This window comes from Chanos chanos, chromosome 9 (assembly GCF_902362185.1).
Source record: "Chanos chanos chromosome 9, fChaCha1.1, whole genome shotgun sequence".
In the NCBI taxonomy this organism is placed as follows: Eukaryota; Metazoa; Chordata; class Actinopteri; order Gonorynchiformes; family Chanidae; genus Chanos; species Chanos chanos.
In genome coordinates, this window is record NC_044503.1 from 34,334,484 (window position 1) to 34,346,983 (window position 12,500).

The window sequence follows — 12,500 nt, forward strand, 5'->3', positions numbered from 1 at the left end:
GCAATCAATGCCTGTTTCAAAATGGGAGCAACGCAGTAATTTTTCAAAACAATAGTCGTTAGGCAGCGTAGACACGAACAAAGTTAGCTCCAGTGTTCTTTTAGTTAGGCTTTACCAAATCAGTTTAGTAATGGAACGGTACGAAATAAATGCGCAAGTACATATTAGGGGTTCGTATTACATAAATAGGGCATCTGTCTTTTACAATTTCTTGATGGAAATTAGAATATTATTCACTAAGATGAATGTGTGTGAGCACATCCCAGTATATACTGTAACTCACTGTATTTTGCCCGTCGGCCGGACAATTACTCTAATACAATGTTAAGACACAGATAACGTCAGTCCTCTGCTTACGATAATATGATGAGCCAATTCAAAACATTTAAACTCGCCTCGCCACACCATATTACTTCTAAGAGCATGGTCTGAAATTGTGGAAACGTCTTGTTTAGTCGTCTGGTGAAGGTTTGATACCGAATCAGCACCTCGTAAATTTGGTGAAATAGGAAACAACTTTACACGGTCAGAAAGCTTTTATTTTGCTTATTTCTGGAGCCATATCCGTTCAAGTTATTATCAACGGTTTCTTATTATAGCTGGCCTCACCAAGTTGTTGTTCTTAGACCCTCAGAGACCCGGATACCACGCAGAAGTGTCGTCATCAGTGCAGATGAATGCACCAAGATTTGATAACTTGTCTTAATTTGTTAAAATGATCACAAAATATTTAAGAGTTGCAGCGTCACAAAACCAGAGATGAAGGATCTCATATGTTGATTCATAAATGAGGCCACTTAATAGGAATGCTGTGATCCCCTCATTGGCACTAGGTGGCGGTAAGGAGCCCTCACCGCTACAACACGGATAAGTGGATAGCAATAATTTAATCAAGGTCCCAGTAATAAAATTTAAATATTTATCACTTTCAGCTCAGCAAAGTTTTGCCGAAGTCTGTCAAAACCGGATGATGCGAAACAATCCTCATTCATGGAAAGAGAGCAGCGTTTTCCGTGATGTCCACATGGGGGCGATAGTGAGCTCTCATCTCGGGCTGGGACGTTTTGCTCGAATTTACGTCAAAATCGGTATTTGGCTCGCAAACCCGGACGTAACCAACGCCTAGTCGCCGGAGAGGAACGGTAACTACTTTCCTCGTTTTTACTCATGATTTTTCTCTGTAATGGTCTGGAAATGATGTAGGAATCATTTCTGTAACACCCTGTTAATCGATCCGAGGAAACCGTTCATTTTTTAAAGCAACGTTTAGAGGTAAATGAGTTGTTGGTTCATTCAAGCTGATCGTCCTAGCATCCTGTGAAGCGAAGTCGTCGTTAGCCTTAACTTTGATTTGGTCTACCTAAATCCATTATTTTCAGTGACTGATTTACACTTTAGTTGTACTGTCTTTTTACAGTTCCACACGAAAATGATATTTAGAGGAAAAAATGTTGGGTGCTTTTGAAGGGTTATTGTTTTACCCTGCTTATCGTAGACTTAATATTTTGTACAGCACAATGTACACCATCAGTGTACGTTTCCAGTTAGCAGTGGCTAGCGGATGTTAACAAATTCATTTAAGCTATTGTCTGATAATTAATGTGTTTGTTGTCGGCATTGAAGGAGAAGTAAGGCCAGTGTATAAAGTTCAGTAGTTTCGATGAGATACGGGAAGCTGGACCTTCCAAACGCTATAGTCTCTACTTTTATGTGAAAAATATGTCCTATTTCCTATACTGCATGAATGCAAGAGTGAAACTGAATGTCTGCCCAAGTTCACAGACGTATCAATTAGTCTTTTGCTGTGGCAATACAGACGCATGTTATGTGCGCGCGCTTGGGGTAGTTCAGTTTGTCTGAACGTTCAATATTTAAAGTGTAATTAATCTGGTTTGCAATATTCGTGAAATGAAGTAGAAAAATATATAAACGATTTTATAAACCCAATCAGTAAATGCAAAAACTGCAACATTCAAGAGGAAGTGACGACTGCAGTTTTCATACAGGGAGAGAAAAGCAGACGCAAAAAAGAACTTTAGAATGTGGCTTTCCGCTGCGGTGCACTTTTCTCGCGCAAATATGCGGAAGTAAGTTTTTCACTGTCACAACAGTTGCAGACAGGCTCGGTCATTTTGTCAGGAGCTCAGGCACGAACTAGGCTTTGACGTCAACCTGTGTAGACTGCGTCTTTTAATGTGACGGAACGACACATGATATTTTTGTGCTGTGTTCTACAGTCCTGGTCGCCACAGTGTCTTCTATGCCGCGTTTAGAATATGGAAGTGTTCATTGGATCATTTGTAATGAAGCACCTTCACTGTTATGCTATAAATGTTTTTTTTTTTTTTATGTAATGTCACGTCTGGAGATGTATGGATGTCAGGGTTTGTATGTATGTATGTATGTTCGTGTGCTGATCTAGGATCAGATTTTAATCCAAGTAAACATCGTTCTGTGTACAGAGGGGACCTGGCCTAGCACTCCTACTCTGATGCTTGAATGTCAATGGGCCCCCAGCATCACATTTTCATATTAATAGCCCTTCGAAAATTGAACAGAATTTCTGAAATGTTCGCCTCATTTTAATTCTATAGAACCTACTTTCTCCTAGAACCGCCTGCATTCCTTTCAGAACCACCCGCATTCCATCCGGAACCATCAACATTCCATTCTTGTGAAAATGCTTTCCTATAGCTGACGTCGGTTCTTTATTGTATGTGGGCATACGTTCCTGTAATTTTTGTTTGTTATTATCTGAGACTGTTTGCAGTGGTGTTATAGCTACCATGGTTGAGCCCACCATTATGGCATGTCACTGAATCACTGTTAATAAGTCTCAATCTCTCTCTCTCTCTCTCTCTCTCTCTCTCTCTCTCTCTCTCTCTCTTTTCTTTCTCTCTGTGTTTTTCTCTTTAGATGCAGACTATAAAGTGTGTGGTTGTAGGGGATGGTGCAGTGGGGAAGACTTGTCTTCTGATATCATACACGACCAACAAATTCCCCTCGGAATACGTTCCCACGGTAACAGAGGGGAATGAACCCGGGGACGGGGGTGTAAATTTCTAGAAGTGTCACCGAAGTGTGTGTGTGTGTGTGTGTGTGTATGTGTGTGTATATACATGGGGGGGTGGGGTGGGGGGGGGGGGGTTGTTATGGAAAGAAGCGTTAAGGGTGGATTCACTCTCACTTTGAATGAAATTGAAAGTCCCCCGTAGCGTAACATGCTTTCGCAGTGACTCGGCCGTCTGGTTCAGAAACAAAGATACAAAAACGGCCCGAACAGAAAACAGTATGTCTGTCGACCTCGAGGTTGTGACACAACCCGCTCGCTGCCCTGCTGTCTGGCGTGAAAAACCGTAACAGAACCGTTGAAAAACCGTAACAGAACCGCTTAACCGAGTGTAATTCTCCTACGTGTTTGTCTCTCTCTCCCGCAGGTCTTTGATAACTATGCTGTTACAGTCATGATCGGAGGGGAGCCCTACACCCTCGGGCTTTTCGACACAGCAGGTAAACGTCCGTTGACCCTCGTTGACGGCCATTGACCCTCACAGGCCAAAGCAAACAGAGTTCCCTCTAGGTCACAGTCATGCCTCTCAGTGCGGTTCCGTAACAGGTCGTTTCGGTGAGGGACGTTTGAGAACTCGACGAAATATACCACTGCGCGCAGCATAAAAAAAAAAAGTTCATCGACCCCTTGACCCTGTCACCCATGTCAGCACCATTACCCATCTCTTCAAACTGCTTCCGTAACATTTTCTTTTTTTTTTAAGTTCGTGATCATTTCCTCTCTGAAGTTAACTGACACGGCTGATAATAGGAACCTTTTTCAAGCCAAACACAGGAGAGGGTGACACAGTTTCCCCCCCCCACGGGCTATCCCCGCTCAGCCGTGGTCTCTCTTATGGTTTTTTTCCCCCATCTCACTTGAAGGGACTTTTCTTTTGACACTGTTGCCTTTGGTTTGATCTCTTGGGGGAGGGGGGGGGGTCTCAGGTCCAGCATCCAGTAAGGCTGCTGGGTAACAGTGTCCAGCGGAAACTGAACTGAATTTTCAGTGTCATCGCCGTAACAGAGTGGCCAGTGTTTTATTGTTTTGTCTTTGATAACAGTACCATATCAGTACCATAAACCCAAATATCACACACATAATATTGCCCCCCCCTCCCCCGCCCCCACTGACTTATTCTGTCACCTGTTCTACAGTTCATCTGTCTGTGTTTGACACACACTTCATAGACTAACAGTAACGTGGGGATCACCTCCGTAACACTTTTTTTTTTCTCTCTCTCTCTCTCTTCCTTCTCAGGTCAGGAAGATTACGACAGACTGCGACCCCTCAGTTACCCTCAGACAGACGTCTTTCTCGTCTGTTTCTCAGTCGTGTCTCCCTCCTCCTTCGAGAACGTAAAAGAAAAGGTCAGTTCCGTCACAAAGCTCTTATGACGCTGTTAGTACAACTCCATTACATACTGGACCAGTCTGGGGTGGGGTTTTTTTTTTTTTTCGTTTTTCTGTTTGTGAAGCCGTTGGAAGCGTTGAAACGCAGGCTGTTTGTAGCAGCATTAATCCGTCTCTGGATGAGTTTGTGTTGACTTGACTGTCAATACCACAGCAAATCAACACAGTGAATCATTTCTGTTATTACTCTCCGTAGGGATGTTTTATGAACGGATTTCCAAGAACGTGCTCACTCACACTGACAAGTTTATCAATAACGCTCTTTCACTCTTAATCTTGTCTTTTTTTCTTCATTCTATTCTCTATTTGAAACATCTCAAAGTAGTCCCACCTGTGATGTTTAGCGAGTCTTACCGATCCATAGACATTAAATTTGAAATGCCACATCTGAAATCAAACGATTTAAAGAAATGATAAAAATACATTTCGCGTATGCACGTGCGCGTCCGATTTCACGCATGCACACGTGCGTAAGAGAACCGCTAGCCGCCCTGAACGGTTTCGTTTCTTTTTTTCTCCTCCTCCTCCTCCTCCAGTGGGTGCCGGAGATCTCTCACCACTGTCCCCGAACGCCCTTCCTCCTGGTGGGGACGCAGGTGGATCTGAGAGACGACAGCAACACCGTGGAGAAGCTGGCCAAGAACAAGCAGCGGCCCATCACGCCCGAGAGCGGGGACAAGCTCGCCCGAGACCTCCGAGCGGTCAAATACGTCGAGTGCTCCGCCTTGACGCAGGTACGTAACGCCCCCCCCCCCCCCCATGACGCTTACGTCATCGGAATGGACGCGAGGGCCCGTGATGGGACAGCAGAATGATCATTGTTGTTGTTGGTGTTGTTATCTAAGGTTTATAGAGCAGAGGTTGTGATGATGACGAGGGCTACACTTTCACTTTAACTGTAACGTTGAGTGTAAAATATTCATTATTGTGTGCAACTGTGCACTATTTTCTAACTGTCTTTTCTCTCTCTCTCTGTCTCTGTGTCTCTGTCTCTCTCTTTCTCTGTCTCTCTCTCTCTCTCTGTCTCTCTCTCTGTCTCTGTCTCTCTCTCTCTCTCTCTCTCTCTCTCTCTCTCTCTGTCTCTCTCTCTCTCTCTCTCTGTCTCTCTCTCTCTGTCTCTCTCTCTCTCTCTCTCTCTCTGTCTCTGTCTCTGTCTCTGTCTCTCTCTCTCTCTCTCTCTCTCTCTCTCTCTCTCTCTCTCTGTCTCTGTCTCTCTCTCTCTCTCTATCCCTCACACACACAGAGAGGACTGAAGAATGTCTTTGATGAGGCTATCCTGGCTGCACTTGAACCTCCCGAGACGAAACCCAAGAAACGTTGCGTGCTGTTGTAGAGGAGAGCGGCGGGCGGGCGAGAGAAAGAGAGAGAGAGGGGGAGAAAGAGCGCGACGGATGGACGGACCGACGCACACTCCAGACTGGGAACGAGGGAGCGAATTAATGTTAAAAAAAAAAAAAAAAAAAAAAAAGGACAGAAAGACAAAAAACCAGGGAGGGGGTTGTAGAGCGAGGGAGAGCTTAGCGACGGGGTTAAGCGAGGGAGAGAGAGAAACAAAAAGGGGGAACTACAAACAAACACATTTTTAAGGGGGGGGGGGGGGGGGGTAAAAAAAATGGTATTGCTAAACAAATAGAACTGTCCACAGTGCCTTCTAGAAGCTTCTACAGTGACAAAGATTGAGAGACTGCCAACAGCACCATCTTAGAGAGAAAAAAGAAAAAGAAAAAAAAAAAAAAGGATGTATGATGAAAAAGAGGCCGCACCTTCCATCTACACCGATAGTGAATCATTATTTTAGCGACTAAACAAACATCTGGTGACTGTCAGCGCTCAACAATGCAAAAAAAAAAAAAAATAAAAAAGGAAAAGGAAAGAAAAGAATATTTATTGACCAAAAAACAAACAAAAACTAACAAACAAACCACAGGCCAGTTTTTTTCCCCCTTTCTTTTCAGAGGCGTCGGACTGGGTCATGGCTGCAAGTAAAAATGATTCTCACTGGCATTCACCACAGTACAGGGTTAAGAATTTTCCCATCAACAAAACAAGATCATGTTGCCTTTTTTTTTTTTTTTTTTTTCCCCCTTAAGTCATTGAACGATGGTTTATGTGCTGGTTGTACGCAATTCATTCTCATAAAGTGTTGACCAAAATGGTGTATGTATTTTTATTTTCCTTCCTCTGTATATTGCCACTCAAGATGAGGGGTTGAGCTCGTAAAAAAAAAAAAACAACAAAAAAAAACCAACCCCCTGGCATGAAAGAGAACACACTCGTTCTGTTAGAGTCTGGCTGAACTGCAGCAATAAACAGGCTTCTACGGACATTCCGTATGTTCCCCCCTGTGACGCACAGTAATCGTGGGAATGTGTTTTTTTTTTTTTGATTCAGTGTGACGTCATAATTGGGATTGCATCATATTTGGGACTGTGTTCTAGGAGCATAGAATCAAAAGCGAGGAGGCATTGTGATGTCATAAAGGAATGCTTGCATTTAGAATGTGTGGTATGAATGGAGCTGTCAATCACAGTGCAGTGTATTGCAGTGGTTAATTCCTTTTTAACAGAACATCCCGTTTTCTGTGCTCCTAGGTCACAAGTGCATAACTTACTTCCTGGACAGGTACTGCACTCTGCCGGTTATTCATTGAACTCATACAATTTGTTTGTTTGTTTGTTTGTTTGTTTGTTTGTTCGTTTGTTTTGCCTTTGAGCATGATGTTATTAATAATTTTATTACATTTTCTCTTTGTGATGGACATTTTTAGTGCTTATGCATTCTGAAACTTGAGGTTTTTTTTGTTTTGTTTTTTTCCTTCAAAATTTTTTGCTAGAGAACCAACTTGATTGTGCTATAATAATATAACAAATTAAAATAATTTTTTCTTTGAATAACTGATCTTAACAAAAAAAAAAGAAAAAAAAAAGAAATAGAATTATAGTGAAGAGGGTGAAACAAAATGACCATTTCTTAGTCAGTTTCTGGGTTATTTGTAATCGTACTATATTTGTAATAAAAGGAGTTGAAGTTGACACACAAACACACACGCACGGGGTCACTCGGTCTGTGTCGACTCTGTCTGTTGTGCCTTACTCACAAACCCGCTTCATATTCTCATTTGACACTGAGACAAAGCCAGACCAGTATGGTTAAAAAGACCAGTATGGTTAAAAAGACCAGTATGGCTAAAAAGAACATAAAGAACCGGCATTGAGTTAAAAACTCAAGTGTAATTGACAGGTCAGCTGTACAAAGCATTTGGACTAGCAACAACATGGTCTCACAAAATGTTAAGATATGCAAACGGACAAAAAAAAAAAAAAAAAAAACCCCAAGAAAAGAAAGGAAAAACAAAAACAGACGCGCAGTGGTCTGAAGAAGTGGGACTTGTACTAACATTTCATTCTGAAGATGTTTTGTTTTGGTTTGACCTCCTACGCATACACAGAAAGAGGGAGAGAGAAACAGAGAGAATCAGAGCTCGGCAGCGTAGCAGATATTCAAATAAATACAAACGAAACCACAGTGAGACCGAGACTGAAGCTTAAATAGCCCGACGTTTGTAATTCTCTATTGGATAAACGGCCGGCACAGAGCGCGCAGTGCCGTAAAAACAAAAGTCTCGATATTTAGCGTTAATTTCGGCTTTAAAAGCTTTGTCTGGGTTAGTTGTAGACGGTGCAGGGTGTGTGTGCGTGTGCGTGCGTAGGTGTGTGTGCGTGTGCGTGTGTTGTTGATAGTTCTAACAGTGGAAGAATGCTGTCTCTCTCTAAAGTGAAGTGAACTAACACCCTTTTCTTCTCATACGTTAAATACACACAAAAACTCTTTTATCTCTTCGTCTGCCACAGAGTGCGTATTTTGTTTATTTTGTTTATTTGTTTGTTTTTGAACTCTATATTCTCTGTTTAAGTCAACGTGCATGTGGAGAAGGGAGCAGAAACTGAAAGATTTGCATTACCGTCTGATTGACAGTAGCGTCGGTCTGAAGGTGTCTCTCTTTTTCGTGACGTGTTAAATCGCTTATGTTCATTCGCTCTCTTTATCTTATCCCACTGAAATGTCAACAAATCAAATTTAAACAAACAAAAAAAAAAAAGAACTAAAAAAGGGTTAAAGCATCCACGTTTGGTTTTCTGACTGCAGAAAACTTGAATGTGAGACTTTTACGGAAGCGGGGCCCTAGCCCGAGATTCTGGATCTTGCCTCGTTTTGGACTGTACGGTGTCGGTTTACGGGTTCTTTCCTGGGACAATAAAATGAAGAAGAGGACAGGCATATCCCACAGGCGGCAACGAAATCTTATTTCAGATTGGAAACAGTGGTTGGTTTCACTGAAATTAAAATGAACGTTTGACTAACTTCCAGTTACTTCCTTCAAAAACCTCCCAGTGTCCTCTCCTTCATTAAATATGCTCCCGAGAACAGCTAATGCAGACAACTCAGGCGGCAGGGTCTCGCTGCAGCAGCCGATAGCAGACGGGGGCGTGGCCGGGTCGAGTTTGGGGGCGTGTCTGGTCTGGCTGGGGGACTCCCTCACTCTCGGCACGTGTGGATGAGAACCGTGTTCTTGCATTGCTGGCATCGGACCGAGCAGCACCAGGAGAACTTGCAGGAGCAGCGCTGGACCACCTCGGCCCGACCCGCACGGAACCCCGGACCGCAACACAGCAGCTCGCAACCATCCGGAGCCAGCCGGGACGTTCCTGAACGAGAGAGACAGAGACAGAGAGAGAGAGAGAGAGAGAGACAGCAGGAGATAATGACAGAAAGAAAGAAAATATAGATGAAAGAGGATCAGACTACTCAATTTGATGTACCTGTAGGAATAACAAGTTTTTTAAAAAGTTTTTTTTTTTTTTATAAACAATAAAACTCAATGCTTGTCAGTATAATTCAAAGAGAATAACATTGTAACTGCTGTCAGTTTCTTCAAAGAACAAAGCTGCCAAGACCTTGAGTTCACAACCCATGCAGAATTAGACGTTTTTCTTAAAATAACTCTTATATAAGCAGCTCAGAAAAGTCTTTGTGTTTAGATACAACGAGAAGCACAATGAGAGTGTGTGTGTGTGTGTGTGTGTGTGCGTGTGTGTGTGTGTGTGTGTATGTGTGTGTGAGTGTGTGTGTGTGTGTGTGTGTGTGTGTGTGTGTGTGTATGTGTGTGTGAGTGTGTGTGTGTGGCTGGTCGGTCGGTCATTTTCTCAGTAATATTCAGTTGACACTTCAGGTCCTCACCGTTACATCGCCTCCCTGCCGTTCCCAGAATGCCGTTATCCGGATCTAGACGGCAGAAATCCGGGGAAGAGGCCAGGTAAACCAGGTCGCGGGCGACGGGGGGTTTCACTTGGGGGTCCCGCGGCAGGAGGACCGTCCTGGAGCCCACCCGAGACAAACGTACCTGCACAGGGGTGGCCGAGTGATCTATGACCTTTTTGACCTCTAAAAAAATGTTCTAGAAATTGCTCCATAGCTTGGGCCTGGCCACGCCTGTAATCTTATGAATGATATTTATTTGGGCACATAAAATTATGCTGAAAAGATAGAAAGAGCGTTTTTGTAAACACAGCGGTTTTTTTACGGGCAGTCATCAGCGTCCGCTCTAAAACGCTCTAGATAATCCTTATCTTTGGGTCTAGAGTTTTCAAGATTTTTCAAGATTTTATCTGTTTTATCAGGTGGACTCTGAGGTGGCAGTCTCTCAGGAGGAGATAGAAGGGGTCATAACTGCGGTAAAAAATGTTACTTTATCAGATCTCGGATCAGTTGTAACCGTCTTCGGCTGTTTGAGGCGGAGAGCTGACGTACCTCGGTGGCGCCGTCAAAACGTTCCTTTAGCACGACCCCCACGCGACGGAACGGCGGCATGACCTTCCAGCACGTTCTGAGCTCACAGGAACCGGACACTCCGTGACACTTACACTCTACCTGCATGTTATGGAGAATGGCCTGAAGAGAGGAGAGGAAAAGAGAGGAGAAGACTTCATAAATAATCATCTGCTTGTTTGTTTGTGGTATTTTTTTTTTTTTTTTGTTATAAATACTCTTTTGAATCTCAGCAGTGCTACATAGGTTTTTTTTTGGCTGTTGTTGTAATGCGTATGCCGGTCACCTTACGCCCCGCCTCGTTGTTATGAATATTCATGAGCGGTCTCCCTGACGACACGCCCTTGGCTCGCTCTGGCTCATCCACGAATGTCTGAGAGAAGGCCACGCCGTAGGACAAGTTATCAGAGCACCCAGACCACTGAAACCCTGACGCAGAGAGAGAGAGAGAGAAAGAGAGCACAGAGAGAGAGAGAGAGAGAGAGAAAGAGAAGTTCACATTTCATTCATTTTTTGATGTTTGTTTTATAAACACTCAAGCAGTAGCGGCTAAAATAACCTCAAACCGTGAGTGCAGCCCCATATGAAACTATACATTGCATGCTGCATTTGTGTGTTAGTGTCACAAAGAGATTATTTTTGTTACACATTTTGCCCAAATTAATTAATATTTCAGACCATTTAATATTTAAGGCTGCTTGACTCTATTAATCAGTGAGCTCTTTTCTTTTCTGAGCCCTGAGAGATGAACCAGAATTAGTCACATGGTATTGTTGTTGTCATTGTTTGTTTGTTTTTGGGGAATTACCTTCGGGGCTGACCCCTCTGACCTTTCGGTCACAGCCGCACCTCTCCAGCTCCCCCCGGCTGCAGGCACGTGTCACCGCCACGGCAACCGCGGCTGACGACAGCGCATGCACGAAGGCCGCCTCCCGGGTGCCTAACCCCACATTATGTAACATTCAGTGATCATGTTAAATAAGTGTTACAGTTTGGAATGTTACGGCACTACGCGTTATGTTACAGAATGACGTTACAATTATGTTACTTTGTGCTGCGTTACAGCACATCATATGCTTTGGTCCGCTATATTACTTTCCGCTGTGTGACAATGTAACGTATAATGCCACGTTACGCCATTCTGCACTGTGTTCTGATACAGCTTGTTACGCGGTGTTACATCACTTTGCGTTTGGTTACTGTTACGTGTTGTACAAGTGATCCAGTCTGTTTTTTATGACCTTGGTTCATGACCTTTCCAAACACGTTAATTCCGCGAGGGGTGGTGGAGCAGTTCCAACGGCGATTCCGAAACTGGTGCTGACACTTTAAGAGAGAGTGAAAAAGCAGAGCGTGAATGAAAAATGAACGAACTGTGCAGACAGTTACAGTCTGTTCTAGTTTGGAAAGGTACACGATGGTCAGTTAGAGCCTGGTGCAAGATTCCCGTATGTGAAGAGTTTTACCACAACTTTACAACCAATTCACTTTTTTTTTTTTTTTTTACATTTGTGGTCACAGTTACAAAGCCTGAAATAAAAAAAAAAAAAAAAAAAAACGACCACTGAATTATAATGAGAATGTGCCTGGCCAATCAGATCTGGCCGTCTAGGCATTAGAGGTTTTTGATTGGACTGCGTCGTTTCACCTCTTCAATGACCATGTCCGCGGCTTTCCGCACAGACTCCATGACCTCCCCACGGGCGCGACACACCCCCACCTGCCCCACGGTCAGACCCCTCAAACGCCCACAGGGGCCTGACCCAGACACCGGCCGGGAACGGGGCAACCGCGCCAGAGAGCTGGAGGAGAGAGAGAGAGAGAAAGGCAGTTAGGTTTTTAGCGCTGAAGAACGCTGGAAAGAAAGAGAGAAGGAAAGAAAGAAAGTGTTAGAAACAAAGAAAGAAGTGTGAGGTACAAAGGAGATGTTGTTAGAGAATATGGCCAGAAGGAAACTGAGAAAGAGACGAATGTAGGAATGAGTGAGGGGGAAAGAAAGAGGAAAAAAAAGGGGGGAAAGGGAGAGGGAGAGAGAGAGAGAGAAAGATGTCACTATCTTTTACGAGTTATAGCACAACAAACAAACTCTTTCAGGGCAAGGCACACCAACTTACAGCCAGTTGGTTGCCATGGCGAGGTGGGTTGCCCATAGCAACAGCAGGAGGAGTGGTCCTGTGAGATTCACCGGGGAGACTGTTGACATGAGATTGTCT

General features: G+C 43.7%; 2 protein-coding genes across 3 annotated transcripts; one reads left to right on the forward strand and one right to left on the reverse strand.

Annotated features, from left to right (window-relative positions):
• Positions 1 to 1,093: 1,093 nt before the first annotated feature.
• On the forward strand, positions 1,094 to 5,929 carry cdc42l (cell division cycle 42, like). Of its 2 annotated transcripts, none has more exons than XM_030783820.1 (6): positions 1,094 to 1,142; positions 2,917 to 3,021; positions 3,438 to 3,510; positions 4,310 to 4,419; positions 4,998 to 5,195; positions 5,705 to 5,929. In XM_030783820.1, exons 2-6 carry the CDS (start codon positions 2,917 to 2,919, stop codon positions 5,792 to 5,794), a joined length of 576 nt encoding a protein of 191 aa, XP_030639680.1. In that variant the 5' UTR covers positions 1,094 to 1,142; the 3' UTR covers positions 5,795 to 5,929. The 2 variants fall into 2 exon arrangements, with proteins under 2 accessions (XP_030639680.1, XP_030639681.1); XM_030783821.1 differs by lacking the exon at positions 1,094 to 1,142 and adding an exon at positions 1,257 to 1,272.
• Positions 5,930 to 8,997: 3,068 nt separating this feature from the next.
• On the reverse strand, positions 8,998 to 12,490 carry wnt4b (wingless-type MMTV integration site family, member 4b). The gene is made up of 8 exons (XM_030784342.1): positions 12,402 to 12,490; positions 11,936 to 12,089; positions 11,529 to 11,613; positions 11,096 to 11,227; positions 10,574 to 10,716; positions 10,270 to 10,410; positions 9,700 to 9,862; positions 8,998 to 9,167 (listed from the first exon to the last, which is right to left on the reverse strand). The coding sequence occupies exons 1-8, from the start codon at positions 12,488 to 12,490 to the stop codon at positions 8,998 to 9,000; spliced, it is 1,077 nt and encodes a 358-aa protein (XP_030640202.1).
• Positions 12,491 to 12,500: the final 10 nt, after the last annotated feature.

Coding starts and splice junctions, on each gene's coding strand:
- cdc42l (XM_030783820.1), top strand. CDS start 2,917: ATGCAGACTATAAAGTGTGTGGTTGTAGGGGATGGTGCAGTGGGGAAG. Junction 3,022..3,437: donor CCTCGGAATACGTTCCCACG/GTAACAGAGGGG, acceptor TCTCTCCCGCAG/GTCTTTGATAACTATGCTGT. Junction 4,420..4,997: donor TCGAGAACGTAAAAGAAAAG/GTCAGTTCCGTC, acceptor CTCCTCCTCCAG/TGGGTGCCGGAGATCTCTCA.
- wnt4b (XM_030784342.1), bottom strand. CDS start 12,490: ATGTCAACAGTCTCCCCGGTGAATCTCACAGGACCACTCCTCCTGCTG. Junction 12,090..12,401: donor GCCATGGCAACCAACTGGCT/GTAAGTTGGTGT, acceptor TCTCTCCTCCAG/CTCTCTGGCGCGGTTGCCCC. Junction 9,168..9,699: donor GGCAGGGAGGCGATGTAACG/GTGAGGACCTGA, acceptor TCTCTCGTTCAG/GAACGTCCCGGCTGGCTCCG.